This window comes from Vigna unguiculata, chromosome 9 (assembly GCF_037176805.1).
Source record: "Vigna unguiculata cultivar grain cowpea cultivar isolate G323 ecotype 2 chromosome 9, ASM3717680v1, whole genome shotgun sequence".
Classification (NCBI taxonomy): domain Eukaryota; kingdom Viridiplantae; phylum Streptophyta; class Magnoliopsida; order Fabales; family Fabaceae; genus Vigna; species Vigna unguiculata.
Window position 1 is genome coordinate 36,363,942 of NC_140800.1, and position 27,048 is coordinate 36,390,989.

Here is a 27,048-nt window from a genome sequence, read left to right on the forward strand (position 1 = left end):
TCAAATACAATAATTTTAAATACTCTAAAAATTATAACAAATTTGAAATTTCACTTTTTCTCATTCCACTTAGAGATGTCGAGTTGAGTGGAACGAACTAAAGGTTTATTTAAGTCACCATGAGACTAGAGTTGGCTAGGGGTCAATTGAGTTAACATAGGCTGAAAGTTGAATCGATTTGGTTCGATCTAAAGTTATGTCGAGTCAAACAAATCAAATCGTAGATCAAGCCAAGTTGAGACAGGTAGTTGAAAGTCAAATTGATTTGATGCAAGGTGAACATCAAGCTGATTTGGCATAAATCGAAGGCCAAACTGATTTGAAATAACCAAATGTTGAGTAAAATCAATTCAGCCAAATGTTGAGACGAGTCAATCTGAACCGAAGATCAAGCCGAGTTAGCTTTTATCGAAGTTTGAGTCGAGTGGGCTCACACTGAAGATCAGGCGGAGTCAAATATTGAAGGTTGAAATCAATCAGCTCTAGTTAAAAATTAAGATTGTCAACCCGAACTAAAGACCCGACTTAATCAATCTTGGTCGAATCTTCTGCAATCGACCCAAACCGATAGTTGAAATGAGTCGTTATAAATCGAAAATCGAACTAACTCAACTCAAATTCAAACATAAAATTGAGTTTGTTTAAAATATTAGTTAAATAACTTATCCAAACAAAAAGAAAATTGAAATCTAAGATGTTTCATTTATTTCATTAAACAAACTATTTATAAAATAATTATAGATAATTCAAATATCAATGTAATTTAATTTTTGTAATGTTTGAAATCTCTCGTGAAACCATAAGGTAAACTCTTCATCTTACGAAAGGCAAAGTAGTATAATACTTACATGTGTATATCTACATTTAACTGTGTAAAAAATAATTCTAAACTATCGTAATTATTGTATTATTTTAATCCCGGTATTAGGTTGAATTTATACTGCATCACGCTATATTTAAACGAAGTAAATGCAAAAGTCAAAGTTTTAAATTTTATATATGGTTGTTATAAGAAATTTCTATTGAATAATGTTGATATGATTTTAAAGATAACAAATATTTATGTGATTTTAATATAGTGTTTTCAATTTACTAAATATTTTAATTTGTAAATAAAGCTTTTTAAAATCTTAATGTTACAATGACGTGTTTATACCTATGATCAATCCTAGTTTAGTTAGGTTGGGCTAGAAATGAAAATATTTTTATAACAGATAAAAAAAAGTTGGACACAATCTACTTACTATTCAACTCATTTAGAATTAACATACCAACTCCTTAGGAAAAACATAATTACAAGCATTTACTAGATTAAATTTGCAATTATTAATTAATTACATATAATATGAAAAGCTTAAAACTCGTGAACCAAAGGTTATAAGTAATGTTAAAATTTAAAACTTACAAAAATTAAGAAATAAATTAATATGATATTTACGGCTTTAATTCATAACTATAAATCTTATTTTCATATATGTTATTTTACATACATTAAAAAAACATTTTTTTTACTTTTATTTTAAAATAAATATTTTTAAACTTATGGAGCATGTCTTATGAAAATAATCTAGAAAATAACATTTTAGAAGTGATAATGATTTACAAATATAGAAACTTGATTATTGTAATATTAAAATGTTTTAATATAAATAGTTTTGTTATAAAAGAGTTTCATTATTTTAAAACACATCATCTTTTTAGAAACCACCTATTTAGTTCTCTAATTGTTCTATAGGAGTTTTCGTCTTCTTTTTGTCTATTTGAATATCGGAAACGCTAAGGTAATTCTCTTTGCCTACTCTTCCTTTATATATGATAAGTTTCTTCAACCATGTAAATTGAACCTTCACTCGTTTTCCTGCAAGTCTTCTCTTTTCTGGCTTGCATGTGACTCTCATTTGGTTGCATGTGAGGTTTTAACCTTCCCTATGAGTCTCTGTTGATTAGTGATTAAAACTGTATGTCAATCGTTATTATGTTGTTCATAGGTATAGATAGAGCATCATGTGGAGCTAAAAGTATTTTAGTATTCTTATAATTGTTTGGGTCTTTTGAGTCGCTTTGTTAGGCAAGGGGAGCTAGTTACTATCAAGGTGTGTGAGTTTATCAAATTGATTGCAATTGAGGATTTTCTTATGAATTTGATTGTGTGTCTTTTTATGTAATATTAGGGGTGACAAACGGGCCAGCCCAACCCGTTTTGGCCCGGCCCGTATGTGGCCCGTCAAAAAACGGGCCGGGTCGGGCTGACCCGTCAAACAGAAACGGGCCAATAGTCATAACCCGTCCCGTATAGGACGGGCTAACGGGCCGGGCCGGGCTGGCCCGTCTAGTTTTTTTATTTATTTTTTATTATATTTTGTTTTTTAATTAGTTTTCAAATTTTTTAATTTGTTTTATTTTTTAAATTTGTTTATATATACATATAAATTATTATTAAAGTCATATTTAATTAAATAAAATATTATTTTAACTTTTAATTGATTAGTTAATGTTTTTAATTAGATAAGTTAAAATAATTATTAAATTTACATATTAAATTATTCAATTATAACTAATAATTCAAACTTAATTTGTAGGTGTTAATGATTTAAATTACAATACTATTATATATTTATACATTTAAAATATATAATCTCAAAAATTAATCTTTTTAATTATTTTTATTTTATTTTATTTTTTTAAAACGGGCCAACAGGCCAATGGGTTAGGACGGGCTGGCCCGTACTTTGGCCCGTCAAGTTGACGGGCTGAACGGGACGGGCCAGAACAGGCTAACGGATTGAAATCTTCAACCCAGCCCGTTCCTTTTAGCACGGGCTGACGGGCTGGCCCGTTGGGCCCAACCCGTTTTGCCACCCCTATGTAAATGGTGTGTCATGGGTGTTAATTGATGTTTGAATGAGCTTGTTTGAATTTATGTTGATCGAGGCAAAATTAGAATATGAGCAATTGAAGAAGTTGATACTCGCTTTTATGTGTTAAAATTGCCTTGAATCAATGTATTGAGGAATGTGTATAAATTTGAACGACTGATTAGGTTCAATTTCACTTAACATCACAAAATAAAGTTGTTGTCATTTGGTGCAACGTTGAGTGGTATCAAAGGGGCACTGAGCGCTATTGTGCATTGTATATTTGGGAGCCTTTTTTGCTCTAGGGCGTTGAGTGCTAGTTTTCCTGAATGGTCTGGTGTTGAGTGATGACATGATGCAGTTGAGCGTCAAATTTTGCAAGGCAAATAGCATTAAGCACCACTGCGCCAATTTTCTTTGTTGGCCGTGTTTTACTTTTCATGCATTGTGATGGTGCTATTTGGCTTAGTTTATTTTGTTTATTGGTTTAATGATTGATAATCGATATAAGTATGATGTTGTGGACATGTATGATCATGATGGAGATTAAGGAATTTAAAGGAGAAACTATTGGTGGTGGTAATTTTAGCGTATGCCTTGACGTAAAGAGGCCACTAAAGAGATATCTTGAACTCTAATAAGTATTCATACTCAAGTATAACAAAATAGGTTATGCGGTGGGAGTAGTAGGAGATCTTAGTGACTAGATTGGTTATAGGTGCGAAAGGGACTTACCTTGTAGGTGGTTGGGTGATAACCCCTTAAGGCCAAGCTTTGCAGAGTCTAGGAACCACCATAGGTGTACACCTACAATGGGTTCGACGTCATTGACATGTATTTGGATAATTGAGTTAGTGTCAACTATTTGTGTATATATGTATTCTCGTATGTTAACCATGCTCAATAGTATTTAATATTGCTTTAGTTGTGTAGTATAACATTTTTTGTACACTAGCTTACCATTTTGTGTGTTTTGTGTTCTCATGTGTTGCCCATCTCTTTCTCTTGCAATAATCACCTATTTGGTAGTAGCGGATAAAATTGAAGGTTTAGAGGTACATATAGAGGATGAAGAACCATCACTCAGAGTAGTGACATGTCTCGAGGAAGCTTTAGTTTCTATTTAATTTTTTATAGAGCTTGCTAATCTAGTTTGAGTGTATAAATGTTATATTTAACATTCATATATCATTTTAAGATTATATTAATATACTTTATATTTTGTGTTATTTGTTTTGAATATTATGATCAAGTGTTCTATTTTATTAATTTGAACTAAAATGAAATGTTACCTATTATCTATTTTAAACTTTATTATGTTTTTCATTAGAATGTATTTTGAAAGTTAAATAAAAAAATTATATTTAAGTTGTTCTCAAATTTTAAACAAGATAAATTATTAAATATATCGACACAAATACATTAGGAGAAAGAGAAATACAGTGATATTGAAAATTGAGAATAAAAGTATATATTTAAGTGCCAGAAAAATCAATTTAGCATAATTGGAGTAATGTAAATAAAAATAACATTGTGTTATTTAAAAAATAAAATTGCAGTCAAATTTATTAATAAGGAAAAAAGAAATATATGTTATAACTTCATAAACGGATTATCCTTATCAAATAAAGCATATTCCCTTCACGTATGCAATGAATGGTTTAGATTCGCTTTGGAATAATAGGTATGTTTCCGGTGGGAATGCTGTGACCTGGTAGAACTTCACCGTAATAAAATAAACATTTTGAATGAAATTCAAAACCCCATAGTAATACCCATTTGCAACTTCCTACTTTTTAAAATATTAAAATCATGGTTAAAATATTCTTGTAGTCCTCGTTTTTGTCGCAAAATCTCAATTTGGTCATCATATTTTTATTAGTCTCAATTAGCTCCTCATTTTTGTAAATTAGTATCAATTAGGTAATTTCCGTTAGTAGAGAACTAACACAGTAAGTAGGTACCACGTGTTAACTCCTCGTTTTTTTGAATTTTTTGAATTTTTTTGAATTTTTTTTGAATTTTTAATTTTTTTAAAAAAATATTTATGCCACGTGTCACGTCTATAATATGCCACGTGTCAATCTAATATGGTGACACGTGTCAAATTATTATATGAATATCAATTTGGTCCTCATATTTGTTAATTTGATTTAATTTGAGTCCCAAATTTTTTTAAAAATTTTCAATTTCACGCACTCCAAATTTAGACCAAATTTTACTTTTATATAATGTTATGATTATTTTTATTAAAATTGATACTTTTATTAAATATTTTAATAATATTAATTGTATTTAATATTAAAATTTTAAATATATTTATTTTAATTTGTTATAAAATTATTTTAAAATTTTACATTTGAATTTATAAAATTGTTATTTTTAAACGAACTTTAAAATATTGTTGATATTGAATATTATACAAATATTTTGAATATAAATTTATTAATCTATATATTTATAATTTTAAAATAAAATTTAAATAAAGTTTAACGTAAAATATAAATTTAAATAAATTAAATATTGTTAAAAATATGTAATAGAAATATCACTTGTAATAAAAGTATCATCATTATATTTATAAAAAAATTAAAATTGTTCTAAATTTGGAGCACATGAAATTAAAATTTTTTAAAAAAATTTGGGACTAAAATCAAATCAAATTAACAAAAATGAGGACCAAATTGAGATTCATACAATAATTTGACATGTGTCACCATATTAGATTGACACGTGATACACTACAAACCTGACACGTGGCATAAATATTTTTTAAAAAATAATTCAAAAAATTCAAAAAAAAATTCAAAAATTCAAAAAAACGAGGAGATGACACGTGGCATCTATTTAACGGTGTTAGTTCTTTACTAACGGAAAGGACCTAATTGATACTAACTTATAAAAATGAAGACCTAATTGAGACTAATAAAAATACGAAGATCAAATTGAGATTCTGCGACAAAAACGAGGACCAACAGAGTATTTTAACCTAAAATCAATACCGTACTGTTATTTGAGGGTTGGATATATTGTCATTCTGTTGAAAGGTGTGGATCGATCGTTAACAAATATTAATATGGGTATTGCTTCTTGAATTTAGTTTTTATAATTTCTCTTTAGTTTATCAAATTATCCTTTTCTTTGTAAACTGAATCAGATCATGAAAGTTCAGACGGTTAGGTTAAATGGTAAATGAGCAAAGGTTTCACATATCTTTCTAAAACAAGAAATTAAAATTTAAACTTCACTTAAAAGTAAACATATCTATTTGGTCAATGACTGATGGGTGAGTTCTGACTCATTTCTTCCTAAACCCCTTTTGAGGGGACTCTCAAATGAGAGTGCTAAAAAAACCTTCAATTTTAAACATCCCTTTCAAGTAGGTTAGGATTAGGGATAAGGTGGATTTGACTCACTAAAATACTTTAATTAATTTTAAAAAATAATATTTTGAGTTTTTGAGTCAGAAATGAAGTCAATTCATCTCAGACTGACCTAGATCGAAGATTGAGACTGAATGATCGGACCAGGTCAGACCAAAGACTGAAACAGGTCAGTTCGAGCTAAAGGCTGAGACGGGTTGGCCTAAATCCACAAACAAGATGGGCCAGTATGGACCGATCCGACCCGACAACCGAGATGGGTCGGTTTGGGCCCACTGCTAAGACCAGTCGGTCCAATTCCACGATCGAGATGAGTCGACATATGCCAACGATTAAGACAGGCTAAGACGGTCTAGTCCGTGGTGACAGTCGAGACAGTATGGCTCGAGTCCATGACCAAGTAGGTCCGGATACACAAATCAAAAGTTTAATGGTATTTTTAAAAATAATAATATATTTTTCATGTTTAAAATAAAAACCTATAAAGTGGTTTTGACTCACATAACTTTTGTGAACTTTTTAGTCTTGTAAGTTTTTTTAATTAGAGAATTTTTTGTCATATAAACTTTTTGACTCCATCCCATATGAACTAAGACCAAACTTAAACTGGATTAAATTGACGATTCTACTTCAAAATATAAAATATAAATAGTCACGGTTTACCAACAACTAAAAGTAAAAAATTGAAATTACTACTATTATGTGTCAATTGAAACTCTATCTTTAAACATTTATTGAAATTAATAGATCATTATTTCTGTGTCTACTTTTTAAAAACATATTTTTGGTGTTTTTTCACCATACTAGTTGTTGCAATATTTTACTCTTCTAATACTCTTCTCTCTCGAAGTATATATACTTTAAAAAAATATTAAAATATCTTAATTTGTTTTTATCAAATAGTTTTTAATTCTTTTATAAAAAAGTACATGCATATCCATTAAATATTTAAAAAATAATATAAATCTGTTAATAATTTATATAATTATCCATATTGAGATATTATTTAAAATTTAGGTGTGAGAATATGATAAAAGGAATTAAGATAAAAAAAAAAAAAATTAGAGCAGGTACGATACCATTCCCTTCGATTCAAGCAATTAAGACAAATTTATTGTTGCAGTTGACATGAGAAGACTGAAGATTGGAGTGGAGAAGAGCACCAAATAAAAGTAGGGGCTTGTTTGGATTGGATGGAATAAGAAGAAGAAAAAGAAGAAGAAGCAAAAGCAGCAATGGCAATGGGTGAAGGAAAGCGGAATGCGGTGGAGAAGTTCTTTTTTGGCACTCTACTTCTCTGGTTAGGCTCCGTTTGTTTTCAGATTTTGTTGAATCAGCGGTGGGAGCTTCTCTCCGTCGTAGCAGGTTCAATCTTCTATCAGACATCTAATTGCATCATCCGATTCTTCTCCCCCGCAGATAAAGATCCTCTCTTCGTTAACACTTCCGTCTCTCTTCTCCACTCTTTCGTCACTTCCGCTTCAGGTCATTTCTCTAATTCTCTTATAACTTCGCTTCTTTTTTTATTATGACTTTGTTTAGATGCTTTTCGGGCCACCCAATTTCCATAACCAGAAAGCAGAGTTCTAGGGATATTCGACTGATTTTGTTGTAAAAGAGAAATGATAATTATATGAATTACAGCTGAGTGCTACCAGCTTCAACAAACTTTTGCTTGAATTGAAACTCGGTTGAGGGAGAGTGTTTCAATAATATCCATTAATCAAGCATTCTACGAGTCTTGTTTTCTACCGTGAATCTCCAAAATCCTCTCGTTTTTCATTTAGGTCATGTTTGAATAAGTTTGTCCGTAGAAGCATTTATAGAGAGCTGATTTTAAGTTATGCGTAGCCTAGGTTATGTTTATGAAATGATCTTATTTCGATTTTTCTTCATTTTTCTTACCAAACAAGACCTCAATCTACTTTCCTGCATTTCTGTTGGTGGTTCTTTGCTAAAATTCTTTCTGTTGGATCGATGAGAATTCCGTATAGATGTTGTGGTTTTTAATACCTTTTCTCCTTTCTCTTCTCATCGGGTTCTTGCTGTTATTGCCTTTTCTTTTGCAGTGATCCTCATCTTGTTCAGAGAGTTGTTAAGTAATAATGGGCCAAGTGGAATGTTTGACCACTCACAGTTGGTTGAACATACTTGGCCTTGGGCCTTTGAAGCATTGAGCTTCTCATGTGGTTACTTTGCGTATGATCAGTGGGATATGCTTCATTATCGCTTGTATAATGGTTGGATCCCCTCTATCCTTGTGCATCATCTGGTTCTCCTTATTTGCTTCACTCTTGCTTTGTATCGAAATGTTACCATCAACTACCTTATTCTCACTCTCATCTGTGAGGTAAGCCACACTTCCTTTGAAACTCTTGCCCTTGTTTATATCTAATGTTTATTTATTTTTTTCTTCAAAAGACTAGAATTTTGGCACTAAGTTTTCCCCCCTTTCTAAGTTGTATGTGTATGTGATGTTCGTAGAAAGATATTGCTAGATGGTGGTATTTTGGTAAAGCACCGTGTCCATGAGAAAAATTGTTAGATTGTTGTGAACCACATGATCCCCATTAATTTTTGGAAAATAATTTTTTAACTACTAAATTTTGACAACTTTCTCTTACAACTTTAGGTGTTAGATTTTAAGCAGTTCACTAGTTTTCTATTTTTTCATTCTCAATATTCTAAATCCACATAGAAGATGACACCTCATTTTGCAAGAGAAAATTGTTAAAATTGAATAGTTAAAATATCATCGTTCTTAATTTTTATGTGACATAGTCGAGCATTTTAGTAAGTAAGAATTAGTAACTCATGATTACATATTATTTAAAGATTAGTTTGGACAGAGATTATCTCATCTCAAATGATGTTATAATTTCTCATTTGTATGAGTGTGTTGTTAAGCCCTGACTACATAATACTCAATGGTCAATGTAGAAACTAAGGAATACTTACTTATTTGTGATGTATGGCTCAGCTGCATTCCATCTTTCTGCATGTGAGAAAAGTGAGACGAATGGCCGGTATTCGGGATGCAAAGAGCATTCTTGTTAAGTTAGAATGGTTTCTGAATTGGGTCACCTTCTGTGTGGCAAGATCTGTACCTCACATTCTCATCACAGCCAAGCTCATGAAGGATGCTCACAAATTTCAAAAGGGTGTAGAGCTACCACTGGCTCTGTTGGGCATGGCTGGGATGAATTTGCTCAACATTGGTCTTGGCATGGATCTTCTCAAAGCTTTTAAGAGAGAAAGGAAGTCCCAACAGCGAAATCTTCATGACCACCGTGAGTGACAAAAGAGAAAAAGTACAATACTGTACTCTTTTTGGTGTATGTACAACAATATTTAATCTTCAGCTAATGGGAAAAAACAAAGGGAAACGATGCAGCATGCATGGAGAGTGATTGTGTATGAATATGTTCAGCCTCTTAGTTTTTTAAATACAACACAGATAGATTATCTGTAATTTCTTCTAAGAATTATTTCGAAGCATCAAGTTCCAGCATGTTGTATCCTGGTAAGTTGCCATTTACCAACTCCTCCTTGGTTATTCCAAACCAAGAATAACGTTTCGGGTTGAAATAACTTGGATTTAGACACACGAGTTTAGAATAGTATATATTTTTTTTTTTCTGAAAATTTGTGTAATGTCTAATGTTATTTTTGTCCTTTTTGTTTTGGTACATTTAATTTTAAGTCTTAATATGATAGTTGACGTGTCCGTAAATATAATTTTCTAAAAGTTTAATACGATGGTTTATGTTTTTAAAAGTGATTTGTTTCTGCTGTCTATCTTTAAGATCATTCAATTTTTTAACACGCCGAGGGGTTCGATTAGCTTATTAACATTTTTGTTTAAAATGACCAAAATAAATTCTCTTAAAAAATATAACATGTCACATTGAGACTTTGAAAACTTAATGTATTAAAACGCATAAATACCATGCCATTAATTATTAAAAGTAGTACTTAGCTTTTTTGAGAGCAGTCATCATATCATAAACTCGACTCAGATTTAACTAGTAAAAATATATAATATAAAAATAAATATCAAAAATTGTATTTATAATGTGTATCCATAACATAATACTCTTACTACTGTAATATAATTCAATATTTCCGCATCATAAAAAAAAAACTACCAAATCACAATCATAAAATGTAATAATACCCTAGTGGTGCCGAATAAGTTGAAATTACATACATGATATAATTATATATAAATTCATAAAAACGTAACTTTACGGTGAACAATCTAAAAAATAATACTTGAAGTTTAATAAAATATTATCATTATTGAATAAAGCTGGAAAAGAATTACATTTGAGTTTAAACTTAATGATTCATTGACTAAATTTGGTACGAATTTAAATAAGTTAATTAGAAAAACAAATAAACTCGTTTAAATTGTAAATTCATAACAAATTTGAGTACTTTCCTCCTAGCCTTTTATTTTCTATCTTTCTTGCTCTCTCTCTGTATCAAGTATCTATGTTTTCTTCATTTTCTTTTAATTTAAATACTTTGTTTTACTGCAGAGGCAACACCTTAATATTCGGTTGCGTGCTTTTCATAGCACAGAAGTACAATTAATGTTCCGTTCCTTAAATAACTACAACTATGGGACATAAAAAAGAAAAACATATTCTAGGGGAAAACAATTATAGAGCGAACTGATGTTAAATAATTCAATCTAACTAGCATTAACAACAGAAATAATAATATTATATAACTATGTAACACTAATAATTAAAATAAAAACATGATTTTATAATTTAATTACAATCAACCACTATCTTGATTAAAAATTATATTTAGGCAGCAAAAGTGTCAATATTAACTTCTGAAAAGATGAGGTCAGATCGTTTGAATGAGAAAGCCTTGAACAAAGGGGTGGTGGCGCAGTTGGCTAGCGCGTAGGTCTCATAGCTTCTGAGTAATCCTGAGGTCGAGAGTTCGAGCCTCTCTCACCCCAAATGTATTTTAGTTTTCGGTTATTGTTAGTTTTTTGTTACGATTACTAAGGGAATACAGAAATAGTTTTACGTAGCAAAACCATAAAGAATGTAATCCATGGTTCAACACAAGAATACGAAAAAATTGATTGTCATATTATATGATAGATAGCAGTAAATGAAGGCGTTCCATCATTATAGTTTTAGTCCCCACTAAATTTCTAGTTGGAGTCCAATCTCGGTTTGAGAGAACAAATTTACAAAACCATTTATGCTCTTCTCAGAATCATGCTTTGGCAAGTTAGTTGATGAGGGTGGCGGTGAGCTTTCTTCATTTTTACTTGAAGAACCAGAATCTCTTTTTGTTGAGTATGTGCCATTTGAATTCGACTTCAACATGACTGCACCGTCTCTAGCAATGAGTGATGGAGTTGCAGAAAGTTCTGGAATGCTGGTAGTGTCAATCAGGAAATCTTCCAGTGTTGCTAGTGAACTTAATTGATTCCCCAAAGACGCTATTGTTTTCTGGCACTCAGCAAGCTTTCCTGCAGCTAATGCTAGGTCCTCCTGGCGTAGAACATGTAAAAAGTATTAAATGAGTTTTCATGTTAGGAAAATTTAATATAGATGTTAATGTTCATGTTCATGATTACCAACCTGCTTGAGCTTCATTTCACTGAATGAGGTTATTGACCCGAATTTCTCTTCCTGCTTCTTCCTTTCTAGTTCTTCCTCTAATTCCTTATACCTGTTTTCAATTTCGACTGATATAGCCTTTTCCTTATCAACTTCTGCTTCTATTAGGTGAACTTTTGCAGTTATTGATTTAGCCTCAGATTGCATGGTTGCTAGTTCATTTTCTAACACTTGCTTTGATTTGTAGGCGTTCTCTAACTCTCTTTGCAACTCCTCCAATTTTGTTTCTGCCTCCCTCATTTTAAGCTGTGATATCTCAATGACACACTCACTTTTTACTAAACATGCCTTCACTTCCTCTTTCTCTTCTTTGGCCTTCTCTAGCTTCTCTTTTAGTTCATCAATTTGCCGATTGCTAGCGTCAAACTCTTCTCTGGTGGAGCTTTCTTCGTGAATGCAATCATTGGCAACAGCTGACTCTTTGATAAAGCTCTCATTCTTAGTATCTGGGAGTGCTGCGAGTCGTTCCATTTCAAGAAAATCATCCATGAGATCAATGTTAATGGAACTGGATGAAATTTGTTTGTACTTTTCATTCTTGAACTGATCAAGCTCAGCAATTAGTGCAGATGCCCATGAATCAGAACAACTTAATTCATCTATGTCTGGTTCTGAGCCACTCTTCTTTGTGGTATCAATCTCCACTGTAGTCCTCTCTCCAGTGTTTGATTGACCATCTTTGAGAGATTCAACACAACACAAGGATGATGTAGTGGAAGCTCTACAGGCCATGTTTGTCAGTCTCCGGCACTCAGCCTCAAGCCTGGCCACTTTATTGATGCTTTCTAAATGTTGCTTGCTAGCCATCTCAGCTGTTTGAGTACTTAAATTCCACTCTATTGTCCTGAGTTCCAGTTTTTCAGATAGAGCTTGGAGCTCATGTCTGAGAACCGTGTTCTCTTTCTCCAAATATTCGACCTTCTGGTACTTGTCAAAATCAATTGATGTCGAAGAACTAGCATTCGAAAAATCTGATTTGCTCTGCACCTCCATGAGCTGCTTCTCTAGTGTAGCTTTGGAAGATTCCAGCTCATGTGTTTTCTTTAGTACAGCATCATGAATGTTTTTCTCCTGCTCCTCCCTTGTTTGTCTAAGCTGCCTAACACATTCCCTAAGTGCACTGTCTAGATGTGTGACTCGATCTTCCAATGTTGAATTTCTGAGAGTCAGTGCCTCGACTTGTTTCTTTAAACTTGTCACTTCATTTTCAGCCTTTTCCCAGCCTATAAGTTCATGGAAATTATCCAGTTAAGAGACAATGAGAAACAGAAGAAAAGAAATACATATTCAGCAATCATTTAACATTAGCATTCTGCTGATCATATCTAAGCCATTGATACCAAAATACTATGGACACAACTTATGTAGTTATGGGGTACTGGGAGTTAGGGATACCACAGCCTATAATGAGGCACTTGTGGGAAAACGGAGATGAATGCTATAAACTAAGTAAAAAGTTATGGACTAGAATTATAGAGTAAAAATATGGGGACTGGGAAATCCTTCGGTTTGCTATTACTTGTTTAACGGATGAATTGTTTAGACACAAGTTCCGCTACAGCAAGCATATCCAAGTAAGAATAGAGAGGTAACTACTGATCATTAGAAATAAATGTACCTGAAATAGCTTCTTCAGCGACTTTGGCATGTTGCTTAACCAAATCTTCTTTGGCACTTACATTCACGAGCGCTGCAGACAGCTTTTCTGACATATTCCTCAATCCATCAGGTACATCTCTATCCTTTGATATACTTATCATTGCTCCATTTACATCTTCATCTGTTGAGCCATCATTTACATTCTCTGTTGCATGTGAGGTGACTTCAGGTGATTGTGGTTTGATAAATGACATATCATTAATATCTTCAGGTATAACCGCAATTTTTGAGGTGACCTCGGGTGACTGGTTATGCTCAATAGGAGATTCATTCAATGCCTCATCCTGCAGAAACAAGAAAAATATACTCAGCATAAAGTAGAAGAAAGTAACAAGATAAAATATCAACCTTCAGTCGATGAACAGCTCAAAAGAAATGATAATTATGCTTCATTTACATTAATGTATGGCAGTGAAGTTGGTAATATATACATCCTTCATTGTACTGAACTTACATACATCCGAAAAGACATGTACGAGTCATAGTTAGCCTTGTCTTAGTTCATTTGTTCAAACAATTGCTATCAATGTAACAGGAAACAAAGTTGTTCTTTTTTCTTTTTGGAGACAGACTCTGTAAGTATCACCTTCTAATCAAGACAGTAATTACCTCTGCAAATAAATTAAGGGACCAATATCAGCAATATGTGAAACCTGGCTCAATTGGATGAACTCGTTATTTTGACAACTCTTTCAATCTTCCAGGTTTACTCGTGTTACAAGCATTATGACATTTGTCTATATTATTATTTATCTTATGTAATGACATTTAAGTACAGAAAACGATAGATAACGGGGGAGTAAAACAAGTGAATGTCATCTTAATAGCAGTAATTGATTGGTAAAATTCATCCATTAATTGATGAATTCTAAGTTTAGTACAGAACAGTAATCAAATTATAATTTAAAACTTTTGACTTGTGAATGTTAAATATCATATCAACAAGACCCCAGATTTTCAAGAAGGAACAAAGACTGAACATTTCTGATATCACTGTAACCCCAGCTTAGTAGAATGATTTCGAAAACAGCAAATGTACCAGGCTTCTGGAGGTTTTATCTTTTGTTTCAGTTAGCTAAAATGACAGTAGTAAACTGCTTACCTCTTCATCTAATTGCTCCTCAGAAAGGGATGATGCAGAGCTTGAATTTTCAGTTTCACCACAAGATTTCCTCTCCCATAACCCTCTATTCTCCCCCATCATCCCCTCTAACTAATAACCTGAAATTAACTTGAAAACTGCAAGCATTTCATCTGCGGGAAAAACCCAGATGTTAGAAGCTTGCCCAAAACGAAGAACAAAAAACTTTCTCAAGGATCAAGATTATAATGAAGAGATTTATAAACAAACTTCGCTAACGTTTCACCTTGTTAGAGAACAGACTCTTCAGTTATACATGAGAAAGTGGAAAGTCAAACTCAAAAACACATTTCTTCTTCAACATTCTCAATTGTTTACAAAGAAAACAGGATTACATGGCTTAACATTTCTTTCTTCTGACCATCTTTGTGTATAATTCATAACACACCGACAATAAATTCACGAGGTATATGACTAAAGAATGAACCTTAATTTAAAAATACGCAGTTCTTGAAGCATTATTGAGATTCGTATTCACATATATTTCGTAGCATTTCGCCTCAAATCTACAGATTGAAGGTAATGAAACAGTAAATGATATGACAGGCAATGCAAAATATCGCAAGACGAGAGAGTTTTTCTGCCACAGAACACAAACTGCCTCCAACATTCCCATAAACAAAACAATTGGATAAAAAAATTACTTCTTTCAAAGCGGAACTTTAAAACATGAATGAAAAATGTTGAGGAAACAAGAGATCAAGTACCTTTGAGTCTTTCACTGTGTGAATGACAGGTTAAACGGTAGCTGGAACCCAAAAAATTATGAAATTGTAAACATGAACAGTTCAGAATCTGTGGACAAAAAATCTGTAGAATGGCCAATAGTAACCTCATAGAAACATACAAAATGATAACTGCTACTGAGAAACAAAACAAGAAGCATGTAATGGGAGTTTCTAATTTTTGTTTTTATGATTGCCCTTTTCTTCTCTCTTCGAATAAAATATTGGAGGGGCACGTGACTGTTCGTGTCCAGTTGTGAAATTCAAGGTCAAGGTGTGTATGACAAGAAAGACCAAGATCACTTTTTTCAGCTTTTTGAGAAATTTTTTTAATCTAATTTCATATTTGAAAATTTGCTTCTCTTATTCCCGCCATGGATGAGGACTATAAATGGGGGATTCCGAATAAGAAAAAACATTAATGCAGGTCACTGTCCATTTCCCTTCTTAATAATCTGTCTAAAACCCTAACATCTACCTGCTCTGTTTATTTTCCGTTGCAGTTATGTGTCACTGAAAAAGTTTAAATTTTTAAAGATCAGTTTTCATAAAATAAGTTTTCATTAATTAATCATATTTTGATTTTTGTTCTTGTTTGCCTATTGCTTTTGTATATTTCTTCTGGCAAACAGTTTATAAATTGTCTTACTTTATTTTTTTTTTCTCTTTACTTTTAATTTTTTTCCAAGCTAAACATACAATAAAATCATAGGCAAATATTCCTATAAGCACTACCATAAGAAAAAAAAGACCGGATAAAATTTAGTCTTTAAATTAAAATCAAATATAGTTTTAATTTTTATAAAAGTGAAATATATTTTTAATCTTTAAATAATTTATTTATTTATTAATTTAATATTTATATTTTAAAAATGAATAAATATAATTTTCATATTTCAATTGCATTAATTTTTTTATGTGTCAAATACGTTTGAAAATTTTAACTCAAAAGCTTAAACCAATAATTTTGTTAACTTAAAAAGGTTATATTCATTTTCTTTTAAAATATGGCAACGATCTCTATTTTAACCTATTTTATAAAACTCTTTCACTCTTGTTCTATATATATGCTTTTCAATATGAATTAGGCTATGATTAAGAGAAGTTGAAATGCAAAATGTGTAGCATAAGGAGTAGCTTTGTGATGAAAATGACTTTGTACTACCTCTAAGGGGCCTTGAAATGATTTTAAGATTGAGAAAACAAAGTATAGTGTTTTGTGTTTTGATTGTAACAAATAAATAATTTGATTTTGACTTACACGAAGTTTAAATATTTTTGGTTTCTTGCTTCTTTATATTGTATATGAAATTAACATCAACAAAGAGTAATAAGAAGGGTGACTCACTCATTTTGATCCTCCCATTTAGCCCACAAAAATAAATGGAGGAGAGTTGATTCACATGAGATTTGTGAATTAAAAATATGGTCTAGTTCACATAAATGTAGATTTGAAAATCGACCCGCATAAATTAAAAATCTTTTACAATTTATTAATCTCTAATTAAAATATATTAAAAAAAAGAATTTATTACAAATATTACTATTAAAAATACTAAAATATTAATAATTTATTATTTACTATAAATAAACAAATGAAACATATTATTGTGATAACAAATATTAAAATAAATCATGAAATAAAATATACATTTATATTTATAAATATGATATTAATGAATAAAAATGGTTAATCATATTTAACATGTACAATATTACATAATAAAAAAAAAACTAATGCAAATTGCAGGATAGTATAAAAAGGATACGTTCACATTTTTACCTGTTATGGGAAATTGATCTATGCTAGAGTCAAATGTTCAACCTATTCCACATATTTTTTATTATGAATTATTGTTCATCCTTACAATATAAAAACATTTAATTCATGAAAAATAAAGATGAGAATGGGAGGATTCATGCTTGACTAACTAGTCAACACAACTTTTCTCACAATTCACGTACATACTTATATTATTTCAACGGATCTTTATTGGAATGGGTCTTTATTGGAAAACATGATTTAGAAAAAAAATATATACAATGATTATAGTAATTATTATACAAAAATCATTATAATTGTTCTGATATGAAAATATATTACAAACAGTTATTTCAAATTTTTTTATACTCTAAAAATTTTATTTTGGGTATATTTATAAATTCAAAAATACCTTTTAAAATAATTAATTCAAATTCTTTTTTTATATTTTATTGACCGAGAGTGTCCCATGGCATTCCAACTTTCATGGGAGTGCAGAAAGGAAATGGCGGTGCAGGAAGAAAGAACCCTTTAACAATTGAATCGACCACAGGCCCATCAACATTTGAACTGAGCTTGGTCCATCTTCAAAGACCTACATGTAATACTTTTTTTTTATGTCCAGAAAATTTATAGAAGGCTACAAGTTGGATATGGAGAAGTTCATAACCAATAGTTATGGGGATTTCTTTTTGCGTCTCCAAAATGTTTTCTGTGGCCCAAACATTTTTCAAATTTTAAAAATATTCGTTGACTATTTGATCAAGGTTAGGGATGTCAACGGGGCGGGTAAGGTACGGGTAGTAGCTCCCCCGTACAATATCCGCTGGATAAATATTCGCCCCGTACCCGTACTCATATCCGTCGGATATCCGTTATATGCGGGTACCCATCTATTTTTTTCATACCCACGGATATCCACGGGTACCCGCAGGTATTTACAAAATTATTTAAAAAATAAATATTTAATCATAAATTCAAATAAAATAAAATAAAATACATCACTGTCATAAATTTTAAATAAATTTCAAACTAACTCAAGTCCATACAAATCCAAATAATTATAAAAATAAATATAAAATGACGTTCATGAAAATTCTTTAATTAGTGTTTTGATCAACAAGTCCACTTTCTCCGATTGATTCCTGAAATAATCAAATAATAAACTTCAACTGTCACGTGTCAAATATTTTATTTTGATTTCATCATTTGACAACAAGCATATCATAAATGTCACTATCTATATATGGTAGTTTGATGTATATGCCCAATTTCAAAGAAGGGAAAGAGAAAAATGTAAAGGGATGTACTTGAAAGAAGACAACGTACCAATACTTGAAGTTGGAAGAATGAAGACTAGAGATGGCAAATAAACCCGTCCCCATGGGTATTGCCCGAACCCGTCCCCGTTTTGACGGGGAAGCCCCGCATTGACTGGGTATGGGTATGGGTATGGGGAATCCCCGACTTTTTCAGTTGGGTATGGGGATGGGTATGGGGATGTACATATACCCGCCATAATACCCGTCCCCGCCATATCTCCATTCTCGTTTAAATTATTAAAATATTCACAATTAATCAAGTAACCCCTATATATATATATATATATTTTTTTTTTCTATTTTTTATTTCTTTTAATTATTTCATTTGTCATGAAACTCATTCTCATCTCCAATATATTTTTTATCTTATCATAACCTTTATGTAATTATGTTAAAATGATGTATGTTAATTAAAAAAAAAATTATGCCTCACATTTGAATATTTATATTATTTTTTAATATTTTTATTTATTATAAATTTTTCTTTCACATGAGAATGTTTATACTCTCAATTTAAGATAATATAAAAAAAATTCTTTACTTATTATTATTATTAATTTTTGTTTAATTTGAAGAACTCTTTTGTTTCATTAAAATAATTTTCGTTATTTTTCAACCATTAATTATATGTTAATATTTGAAAAGTTTTCTTAATTCTCTAAGATATTTTTCGTCTTATCATACCTTAGTTATACATTTGATTTCCTTTGTGTGATTTTTTTCGATAGTCTCTCAAATTATTTCTAAAACACACATTTGTTAGTTTTTTAATATTTTTATTTATTTTTTTTATTTTCATCATGTAGAATAATATTTCGATATATTCTATCTAATTATTTTTTATTTTATAACTCATTATTAATCATAATGTAATTTTTTCACTTTAAATTCTGTTTGAAGTGGTTAAAATTTTATATATATATATATATATATATATATATATATATATATATATATATATATATATATATATATATATATATATATATATAATGATATTTAGGAATAGTATATGATAATTCACTACAAGAAAAACATGAAATGGTGACTGATTTAGTCAGTAACCCATATCAGTCACTATTTTTCGTCATTGGTGGTAGTAGTTGATTTATTGTCTGAATCAATGACTAAATTAGTGACCGATTCAATGATCGAATCTGTACTTGATTTAGTGACCAATTTAATTACTAATTTATATGTAATTTAATGACAAATTTTTTGGTCACTAATGATATTTCTATTTAATTTTAACCACTTCAAACATAATTTAATAATTAGTTCTGTAAGGTATTTTTCATTTTATCATACCTTAATTATACATTTGATTTCCTTTGTGCGATTTCTTTCGATAGTCTCTCAACTTATTTCTAAAACACACATTTGTTAGTCTTTTAATATTTTTATTTATTGTTTATTTTCATCATGTAGAATAATATTTCGATATATTCTATCTAATTATTTGTTATTTTATAACTCACTATTAATCATACTGTAATTTTTTCCACTTTAATTGTATAAATAACTTTTATTTACTACAATATAAAAATTTAATGTAATTGCTATGAATATTTTTTTGTCACTATCCAACATATATTGAAGTTCAAAAGATACAAAATCTATGTCAAAATTTTATTATTATGTTTATTATTTGTTCTTTGTGTCATTTTGATCAAGTGATGTATTATAACTTTTATTAGTGTATAAAAAAGAGATTCATTATAATTTAAAAAATTGAAGTAAACAAACATTTAAAATATATTTTAATTTGAATATTTGTTTTCCTTTTATTATTATGTTTATTATTTATTCTTTGTGTCATTTTGATCAAGTGATATATTATAACTTTTATTAGTGTATAAAAAAGATATTCATTAGAATTTAAAAAATTGAAGTAAACAAACATTTAAAATATATTTTAATTTAAATATTTGTTTTCCTTTTATATTTTTTTGAAATATTTTTTAATTTTATCAACTAAGTTCATCAATGTTGTAGTTTGCAAATTTAACAAATGTTTTGGTTCACATGAAATTTTATTTGGTATTCTAATATAAAATGTAAACAATTATAATTTATTTTAAGGTATTTGGCATCGAAGAAAATCCTCCTAATATTGAATATTTCATAATATTATGTTTTCTTTACCGTAATTTTTTTTCTTTTATAAAAATTAATATTGAAGTAGTTAGAACACGGGTACGGGTATGGGTACGAGATTATACCCGTTACCCGGTGGGGATGGGGATGGGAAAAAAGTTTGATACCCGTTGGGTTTGGGTATGGGGATGGGGATGAATTTTTTATGCGGGGATGGGTATGGGATAGCGAAACCCGTCCCCGCCCCGCCCCGTTGCCATCCCTAATGAAGACAAAAGACAAAATGTGCAGCTTATAAAAAATTAGGACAAAATGTTTTTTACTAATATATATATATATATATATATATATATATATATATATATATATATATAAGGGTATTTTTGTGAATTAAAGTTTAGCGGGTACGGGTATCCACGGGTACGGATACTATGATACCTGTACCCGCCTCGTTAACATGCGGGTATCAAAAATACCCGTACCCACGAATAGCAGGTATCCATTTTTAATATCAATTTCTTACCCATTGCGGGTTTTATCTGCCACGGATATGAATATTTTTGACATCCCTAATCAAGGTAGAGCAGATCTCACTTTCAAAATTATTTTTGGATGTTAGACTTACGATGAAAGATGCTTTTGCATATCAATATCAGTGAAAATTTTGTACTTCCAAATATTAATTGAACATATATATTTATATAATATCGAACATCGATATCTATAATATATATATATATATATATATATATATATATGGAAGTCGACTTTCGATATATATTTATATATATTTTTGACATTTGAAAGTCTGTCATTTTCACCGGATGTTAACAGTCATAGGTATTCTTTATTGAAAGTCGATATTTGGAAGTAATTTGGAAATGAAATTTGAGTTAGTCTAATTAAATAATCAAAGAGTATTTTTGGAATTTAATTTTTTTTTTTGGAGTTGTAGAAGAAATTTTGAAGGTGTAGGAAGAAATCTCCATATTTGTTTGTGCCACGTGGGTGGTTTCACTAACTTTATCATTTTTGCACTCATTCTTTGTTTGTTAGGAGGATAGAAAGGGACTGAGAAGAAGAAGAAGGAAAGATGAAAAAAGCCAGGAAAAAGGGAAATAAACAAAATTATCTGTATTAAAAATAAATGAATAATAATAATGTAAAAATTTACCTAAAAACAATGTAAAACATGTTATAAAATCTTTTACAAATCGTACATCATACAATTACCAAATCTATTTAGTTATATAAAACAACAAATTTCTTTTTTGTTTACTAAGAGATGTTTCCAATAAGTAAAGAGAGGAAAAAATCTCCACTAAAAATAGTTTACAAAGTATGGTGAAGTTATGAATGAAGGTTGTGGATACATTTTCACGTGCGTTAATTATTAAACCGTTATTTTAGAGAAGTATTTTTTTGATGGTAAGATAACAAAAACTGTGTACTAGGAATATCCAGCGGTGGTTGTTAACGTGTCAAAAGAGGATTTGTGGAGTTGAGATTTCCTTGTCCAATCCTCATAGCTACAACTGACTAACTTCTTTCTTCAGATTCTGGACCGCAATAAAACCCAACTTAGAATTTGGAAGAATCTAGACACATTGCTTTTCAAAAACTTCAACTTCAATTATTTTGTACGTTAATAAAATTGAACCAAGAAAATAAAATACAGAGAGCGAAATGAACTAAAGTGAGTGAGTGTACTAAGTTTGAGGCAGGAAACGAAAGGAGATGAATATTATTTTTTGCAAAACCTGAAATGAAAACATTATCACCATACCACAAATAGTGTTGGAGACGTGGTCACTCTTGTTGCCTGTCATCAACTATTACACCACATCCACACCCTTGTTAAATTATAGATGGTGTTCCTCTTCTATCATCATTTTGGTAAACCCTACCTTAACATATTCAACACTACCATTCCCAACATTCTGAACCAAACCACCGAGGTAAGGTAACACTTCGTTTCATACTCCACCAATGGCGCAAACCATGTTGCTCATGTCCAGTGTCTCTAGCAGCCACTCCCTGGGTTTGAAGAAGGATCTTTTCCTCCAATTGAGGCCTAAATTCTCTCAACTCTCCTTCAACCCTCTTCCATCTTCAACTCCTTTCCCTTCTTCACCTCGTACATTCACAACTCTCGCCCTCTTCAAATCAAAGACCAAGGCCCCTCCTGCCAAGACCAAGGTACTCATTTTCCATTCTTTTATGTAAATGAAACCTGTGTCTCAGAAAATTACGAGATTTACGTTGTGTATTCATTAATTGAGGTTGTAAAGCCAAAGCAAAAGGTTGAAGATGGTATCTTTGGTACTTCTGGAGGGTTTGGTTTTACTAAGCAGAACGAGCTCTTTGTGGGTCGTGTTGCCATGCTTGGTTTTGCGGTTAGTAAAATAAATCTTACCTTGTAATTTAATAAACAGTGGCATGACGTCATATTTTATTGTGAGTCAGGAAGATTTATAAAAACATTTGTGTAGGCATCATTGTTGGGTGAAGGAGTAACTGGGAAAGGGATTCTTGCACAATTGAATCTGGAAACTGGAATTCCCATTTATGAAGCAGAGCCACTTCTTCTGTTTTTCATCCTTTTCACGCTGCTGGGAGCTATCGGAGGTTTAGGTGACCGTGGGAAATTTGTTGACGATGAGGAACCCAACACCGGAGGTGTTATTCCCGGAGGCAAAGGCTTCAGAGAAGCACTTGGTCTCGGTTCAGGTACCTCACTTTCGAAACAAACAATGTTGTTCAATTTCGGAGTTCTTATAGTAACATTTATAGAAGAGTAACATTTGTTGGGTTATTTTTCAGGTCCTTTGTTTGGATTCACGAAAGCTAACGAGCTATTTGTGGGAAGATTGGCTCAATTGGGATTCGTTTTCTCTCTGATTGGAGAAATTGTTACTGGGAAGGGAGCACTCGCCCAGCTCAACATTGAGACCGGTGTACCGATCAACGAAATCGAACCCCTTGTCTTGTTCAACGTTCTTTTCTTCTTCGTTGCAGCTTTGAATCCTGGAACTGGCAAATTCGTTACAGATGAGGGGGATGATGAATAGAGAATAGCTCTTTTTCTTTCTTTATCTCTGTTTAAACAATACTTCCTTCCTTATCTATCATCAATGCATTCAGTTCACAACAACAACAAAAAAAAAATCATCACACTTTTCTGATCTGTTTTACCCTATTATATCCTACTTCCTCATACACACGTTACACGTGTCACCGAACAAGCTTACCGGTGTGGGAATTAACCATTGCTTGGTGTCGGCGCAACACGTAAACTAAGAAAATATAAATAATTTGTTTTGTTTGTTTGTTTTGACATACGTGGTAGATATTAATAATGCTTGGTCGACGCCTCCATAAATAAAACAAAATCACTTGCATCATGGGCGGTAGCATATAAAATTTCTATGATAAATTTATTATAAAACAAAGAAGATTAGAAAGCGAAAAATGTCACGAACACGTTAAATTTCATACATTTTCTCACCTTCGTTAACATGTACTTAACAAAAGCAACTACAAAAAGAAACCCTGTCTTACGATAAGAAATAACTTAACGAGATTGGTCCCGCGTCTTATTTTAGTCTAATTACGAATTTAATTTTAAATTAACAAATAGTCAGCAATATTAATCATAAAAGTAAGTGAATAAATGTATATTGCAATGGCTTAAATACTTTATTTATTTAAAAAAACGTAAAAATGTCTATTACATCACAAATTTTCTAATTTAAACGTATGACATGAAAGGTCTTTCTTAATCCCGTCAATTGCTACAATGACTAAGCAAATGTGTAATTAACTCGGGAAGTAATTGGTGACCCTAATTAATTATAATGGACACAATTACGGGCATAGTGGTATGAATTGTAAATATAAAAAAAATGTTAAATATATTCTAAATATGATTTGTAAAATTGTAAAAAACGACCATTTGATTGTGTAAGTAGTAAATAAATAAATATAGTATATAAAAAATTAAAAGTCTTAAGGAATGTTTAGAAATTAGAAGGACGTGTGAATTGGTTTGGGTAGAGTCAAAGTGGTGGTGGACTCTATAAGGGACACGAACCTGCACAACCATAACTTCCAATAAGGCAGTTTCTTTCCTTCTTCCTCTTGTTATTATTAACTTTTCTTTCTCTTTATCTTTCTCATTCGCTCACTCGATTCATCTCAAAATGGAGAATTCCGTGTTTAACAAAAAATCACAAGTTCATCACAATCCAATTTCCTCCTCCTACACCTATTCCTGCTCTTCTCAGAGGGATGTCCACTACAGGTTCTTTCTCCATCTCTTTTTGCTTTTCTTTTTCTTCTTCTGTTTTTTCTTTCACAATAATTGCAATATCATGTTTGCTTCTTTCCTAATAAATATACCTGGTAGGTCATTTTTCAAGTCTGAATGACTGAAAAGCAGTGGCTACTTGATTCTCCTTTCACTTATATTCCCTCCTCTATGCTCTATCCATCACATGTTTTCGGATTCTTTAGGGTTAATGTTTCTTTCCTTTAAGTGTGGTTCAATTTGTTTCTCTTTTTTGGGATTGTTGCTATGAAAGAGTAACATAACATGGTATCTAATTCGCCTTTTTCATGGAAAAGGTTTTGGTTGTTAACATGTTTTGAGTGGCCAGAGTATTTCCGGGGATAGTCAAATACTACCATCTAAAAGGGTTGACTTATCTTAATAGATGTTCTTCGTGACACACACAAAGATTAAACTCATGATCATCACAAACTTGAGAAACATAATTATCTTCCATGTTAGTCGAATTGTTTATTTGGCATCTCTATACAATTTGAACACGACTACCCATGTTCTTTACCTTTCTTTTTCCCTTAATTCCACTCAAATTAATTTCTCAAATCGATCTTCAAAATCAAACGCATCCTAAATTATTAAAAAAAAACTGATTATGTGTTTCACTAAAAAACAACGAGACCAACTTCTCAGTAAACCGTCGCAAAATTTTGCCTTGTGTTGTAACAGTATGCTATGGTCAAATTTGCCTCTTCTACTTTTCTTTCTTTTTGACCATTTCACAAATACTTGGTGGGTGATGATTGGGATGGTCCAAATCCAATGCGAATGAATTTTCAAATTCTTGTTTTTGCAGTTGTGGCACTTGTGGGTATGAGCTTAACCTATCATCCTCTAACCGGAGCATATCCTCCATCGGTTCAAAATATGGGAAATCCATAAGGCGAGGTATTATATCATTCTTCAACGTTGATGACAGCAGATTCACCCGTGCTGATGAAATTGAATGTGCGCCATTTTTTTCTAAGCACTCGTGGGGTTTGTTCCGCAAAAAAACCAAGCTTCTCTGTCGCAAATGTTGCAACCATGTTGGATATTCCTACAATGATCACACTTCATCGTCTTTTCCCCTCCTTTCAAACGGAGCCCAACCATCACCTGCCACCGAAGCCTCAACTCGAATGAAATATGACATTCGCATTCGTGCCTTGCAACCTTCATCTCAAGAATATGGAATCACCGTGTCAGCTTGACATTTTAATTACCTAGCAAAAATTGTTCCATTCCTTACCACATAGTAATAATGATCACTGACTACAAGAAGTTTGTGATTTTTTTTTTCTTTTTAAGGTGTGAACTCATTATTCATATACGTAAAGTTCTGTCTTTGCCCTGTTCCAGTGTGTTTGTATATAAAAGTTGTAGCTGTTGGATTTTGGAATGTGAAATTCAATTGGAAAAAACTGAGACATAGCATCAATTGGTGTGATACCTGGTAAATCAGAAGTTATTATCTAACATTGAATTATCAGATTTCAAAGTTGATGATTCCTACTCTGGTGGTCCTCGCATTTTATTATATTTTATATTGTAGACTATGAATATAATGTTGATATACAATCGTATAGTATAGTATTATTTTAGCAAACTTTCATTTCAATGTCCATAAATGTATGCATGTCTTGGGTAAACGCCAAAAGTAAAAATCAATATAAAGATAGTTTGAAGAATGATATCATATTCATATCAATTTAGACATTTAGACGCTGGGGTCAGCCACATTCACTTTTTTATTTTTTTTTTCCAAGTATAAATTGTTCATGTAAAAAATCTGACATTACTTTCAAACTTTTAAGGGTTAATCTTCCTAGAACTTTCTAACTCATATTTGAATTCTTCTTATCTGTCTCTCTCACAAGTGAGTTAGGTTTTACCAACACATTTTCACTAATACTAATTGTGGTTGGTCTTACTACAAGGAGACATACTTATCTCTATTTGAGTTGGATACCAAAATAAATCAGAGAAAGATTAATCACTGCTGAGATATGAGTTATGTAAGAAACTTAATCATGTTCTTAACATAAAACCTTAAAGTTTAATATTTGTGGGACTTGTTTCTTTTTAATATACAATTTTACTTTTTTTTTTCTACGAGACTT

At 31.2% G+C, this 27,048-nt stretch overlaps 4 protein-coding genes and 1 non-coding gene across 11 annotated transcripts; 4 read left to right on the top strand and 1 right to left on the bottom strand.

The window, feature by feature from the left end:
- The first annotated feature begins 7,297 nt into the window (after nucleotides 1-7,297).
- On the top strand, nucleotides 7,298-9,883 carry LOC114196145 (TRAM, LAG1 and CLN8 (TLC) lipid-sensing domain containing protein). 2 transcript variants are annotated; one of them, XM_085666234.1, is made up of 4 exons: nucleotides 7,298-7,538; nucleotides 7,658-7,723; nucleotides 8,308-8,588; nucleotides 9,219-9,883. In XM_085666234.1, exons 1-4 carry the CDS (start codon nucleotides 7,499-7,501, stop codon nucleotides 9,534-9,536), a joined length of 705 nt encoding a protein of 234 aa, XP_085522360.1. In that variant the 5' UTR covers nucleotides 7,298-7,498; the 3' UTR covers nucleotides 9,537-9,883. The 2 variants fall into 2 exon arrangements, with proteins under 2 accessions (XP_085522360.1, XP_027942497.1); XM_028086696.2 differs by having other exon boundaries at nucleotides 7,300-7,723.
- Nucleotides 9,884-11,134: 1,251 nt separating this feature from the next.
- On the top strand, nucleotides 11,135-11,219 carry TRNAM-CAU (transfer RNA methionine (anticodon CAU)). The gene is given in 2 exon segments: nucleotides 11,135-11,172; nucleotides 11,184-11,219. It is a non-coding gene; the product is annotated as a tRNA-Met (tRNA).
- A 115-nt stretch (nucleotides 11,220-11,334) lies between these two features.
- LOC114162437 (filament-like plant protein) lies at nucleotides 11,335-15,662 on the bottom strand. 5 transcript variants are annotated; one of them, XM_028046327.2, is made up of 6 exons: nucleotides 15,403-15,662; nucleotides 15,123-15,201; nucleotides 14,657-14,808; nucleotides 13,514-13,838; nucleotides 11,857-13,118; nucleotides 11,335-11,766 (listed from the first exon to the last, which is right to left on the bottom strand). In XM_028046327.2, the coding sequence occupies exons 3-6, from the start codon at nucleotides 14,756-14,758 to the stop codon at nucleotides 11,413-11,415; spliced, it is 2,043 nt and encodes a 680-aa protein (XP_027902128.1). In that variant the 5' UTR covers nucleotides 14,759-14,808; nucleotides 15,123-15,201; nucleotides 15,403-15,662; the 3' UTR covers nucleotides 11,335-11,412. The 5 variants fall into 5 exon arrangements, with proteins under 5 accessions (XP_027902128.1, XP_027902127.1, XP_085522407.1 ...); XM_028046326.2 differs by lacking the exon at nucleotides 15,123-15,201 and having other exon boundaries at nucleotides 15,403-15,661; XM_085666281.1 differs by lacking the exons at nucleotides 15,123-15,201; nucleotides 15,403-15,662 and adding an exon at nucleotides 14,013-14,165 and having other exon boundaries at nucleotides 14,657-14,800.
- A 6,821-nt stretch (nucleotides 15,663-22,483) lies between these two features.
- Nucleotides 22,484-23,788, top strand: NPQ4 (Chlorophyll A-B binding family protein). Of its 2 annotated transcripts, none has more exons than XM_028086472.2 (4): nucleotides 22,484-22,800; nucleotides 22,893-22,997; nucleotides 23,094-23,331; nucleotides 23,425-23,788. In XM_028086472.2, exons 1-4 carry the CDS (start codon nucleotides 22,591-22,593, stop codon nucleotides 23,670-23,672), a joined length of 801 nt encoding a protein of 266 aa, XP_027942273.1. In that variant the 5' UTR covers nucleotides 22,484-22,590; the 3' UTR covers nucleotides 23,673-23,788. The 2 variants fall into 2 exon arrangements, with proteins under 2 accessions (XP_027942273.1, XP_027942272.1); XM_028086471.2 differs by having other exon boundaries at nucleotides 22,485-22,800; nucleotides 22,884-22,997.
- A 911-nt stretch (nucleotides 23,789-24,699) lies between these two features.
- On the top strand, nucleotides 24,700-26,366 carry LOC114196203 (uncharacterized protein At4g08330, chloroplastic-like). The gene is made up of 2 exons (XM_028086769.2): nucleotides 24,700-24,904; nucleotides 25,743-26,366. The coding sequence occupies exons 1-2, from the start codon at nucleotides 24,804-24,806 to the stop codon at nucleotides 26,137-26,139; spliced, it is 498 nt and encodes a 165-aa protein (XP_027942570.1). The 5' UTR covers nucleotides 24,700-24,803; the 3' UTR covers nucleotides 26,140-26,366.
- The last annotated feature ends 682 nt before the right edge of the window (nucleotides 26,367-27,048 follow it).

What these genes read in the sequence shown, in the direction of transcription:
- LOC114162437 (XM_028046327.2), bottom strand. Translation starts at nt 14,758, where the DNA reads ATGATGGGGGAGAATAGAGGGTTATGGGAGAGGAAATCTTGTGGTGAA. An exon ending in CGCTGAAGAAGCTATTTCAG is followed by an intron (nt 13,119 to 13,513) that starts GTACATTTATTT and finishes ATGAACTTATAG; the next exon opens with GCTGGGAAAAGGCTGAAAAT. An exon ending in GTGAAATGAAGCTCAAGCAG is followed by an intron (nt 11,767 to 11,856) that starts GTTGGTAATCAT and finishes GTTCTACGCCAG; the next exon opens with GAGGACCTAGCATTAGCTGC.
- LOC114196145 (XM_028086696.2), top strand. Translation starts at nt 7,474, where the DNA reads ATGGCAATGGGTGAAGGAAAGCGGAATGCGGTGGAGAAGTTCTTTTTT. An exon ending in TTTCGTCACTTCCGCTTCAG is followed by an intron (nt 7,724 to 8,307) that starts GTCATTTCTCTA and finishes TTTCTTTTGCAG; the next exon opens with TGATCCTCATCTTGTTCAGA. An exon ending in TTCTCACTCTCATCTGTGAG is followed by an intron (nt 8,589 to 9,218) that starts GTAAGCCACACT and finishes TGTATGGCTCAG; the next exon opens with CTGCATTCCATCTTTCTGCA.
- LOC114196203 (XM_028086769.2), top strand. Translation starts at nt 24,804, where the DNA reads ATGGAGAATTCCGTGTTTAACAAAAAATCACAAGTTCATCACAATCCA. An exon ending in CAGAGGGATGTCCACTACAG is followed by an intron (nt 24,905 to 25,742) that starts GTTCTTTCTCCA and finishes TTGTTTTTGCAG; the next exon opens with TTGTGGCACTTGTGGGTATG.
- NPQ4 (XM_028086471.2), top strand. Translation starts at nt 22,591, where the DNA reads ATGGCGCAAACCATGTTGCTCATGTCCAGTGTCTCTAGCAGCCACTCC. An exon ending in CCCCTCCTGCCAAGACCAAG is followed by an intron (nt 22,801 to 22,883) that starts GTACTCATTTTC and finishes TCATTAATTGAG; the next exon opens with GTTGTAAAGCCAAAGCAAAA. An exon ending in AGCACTTGGTCTCGGTTCAG is followed by an intron (nt 23,332 to 23,424) that starts GTACCTCACTTT and finishes GTTATTTTTCAG; the next exon opens with GTCCTTTGTTTGGATTCACG.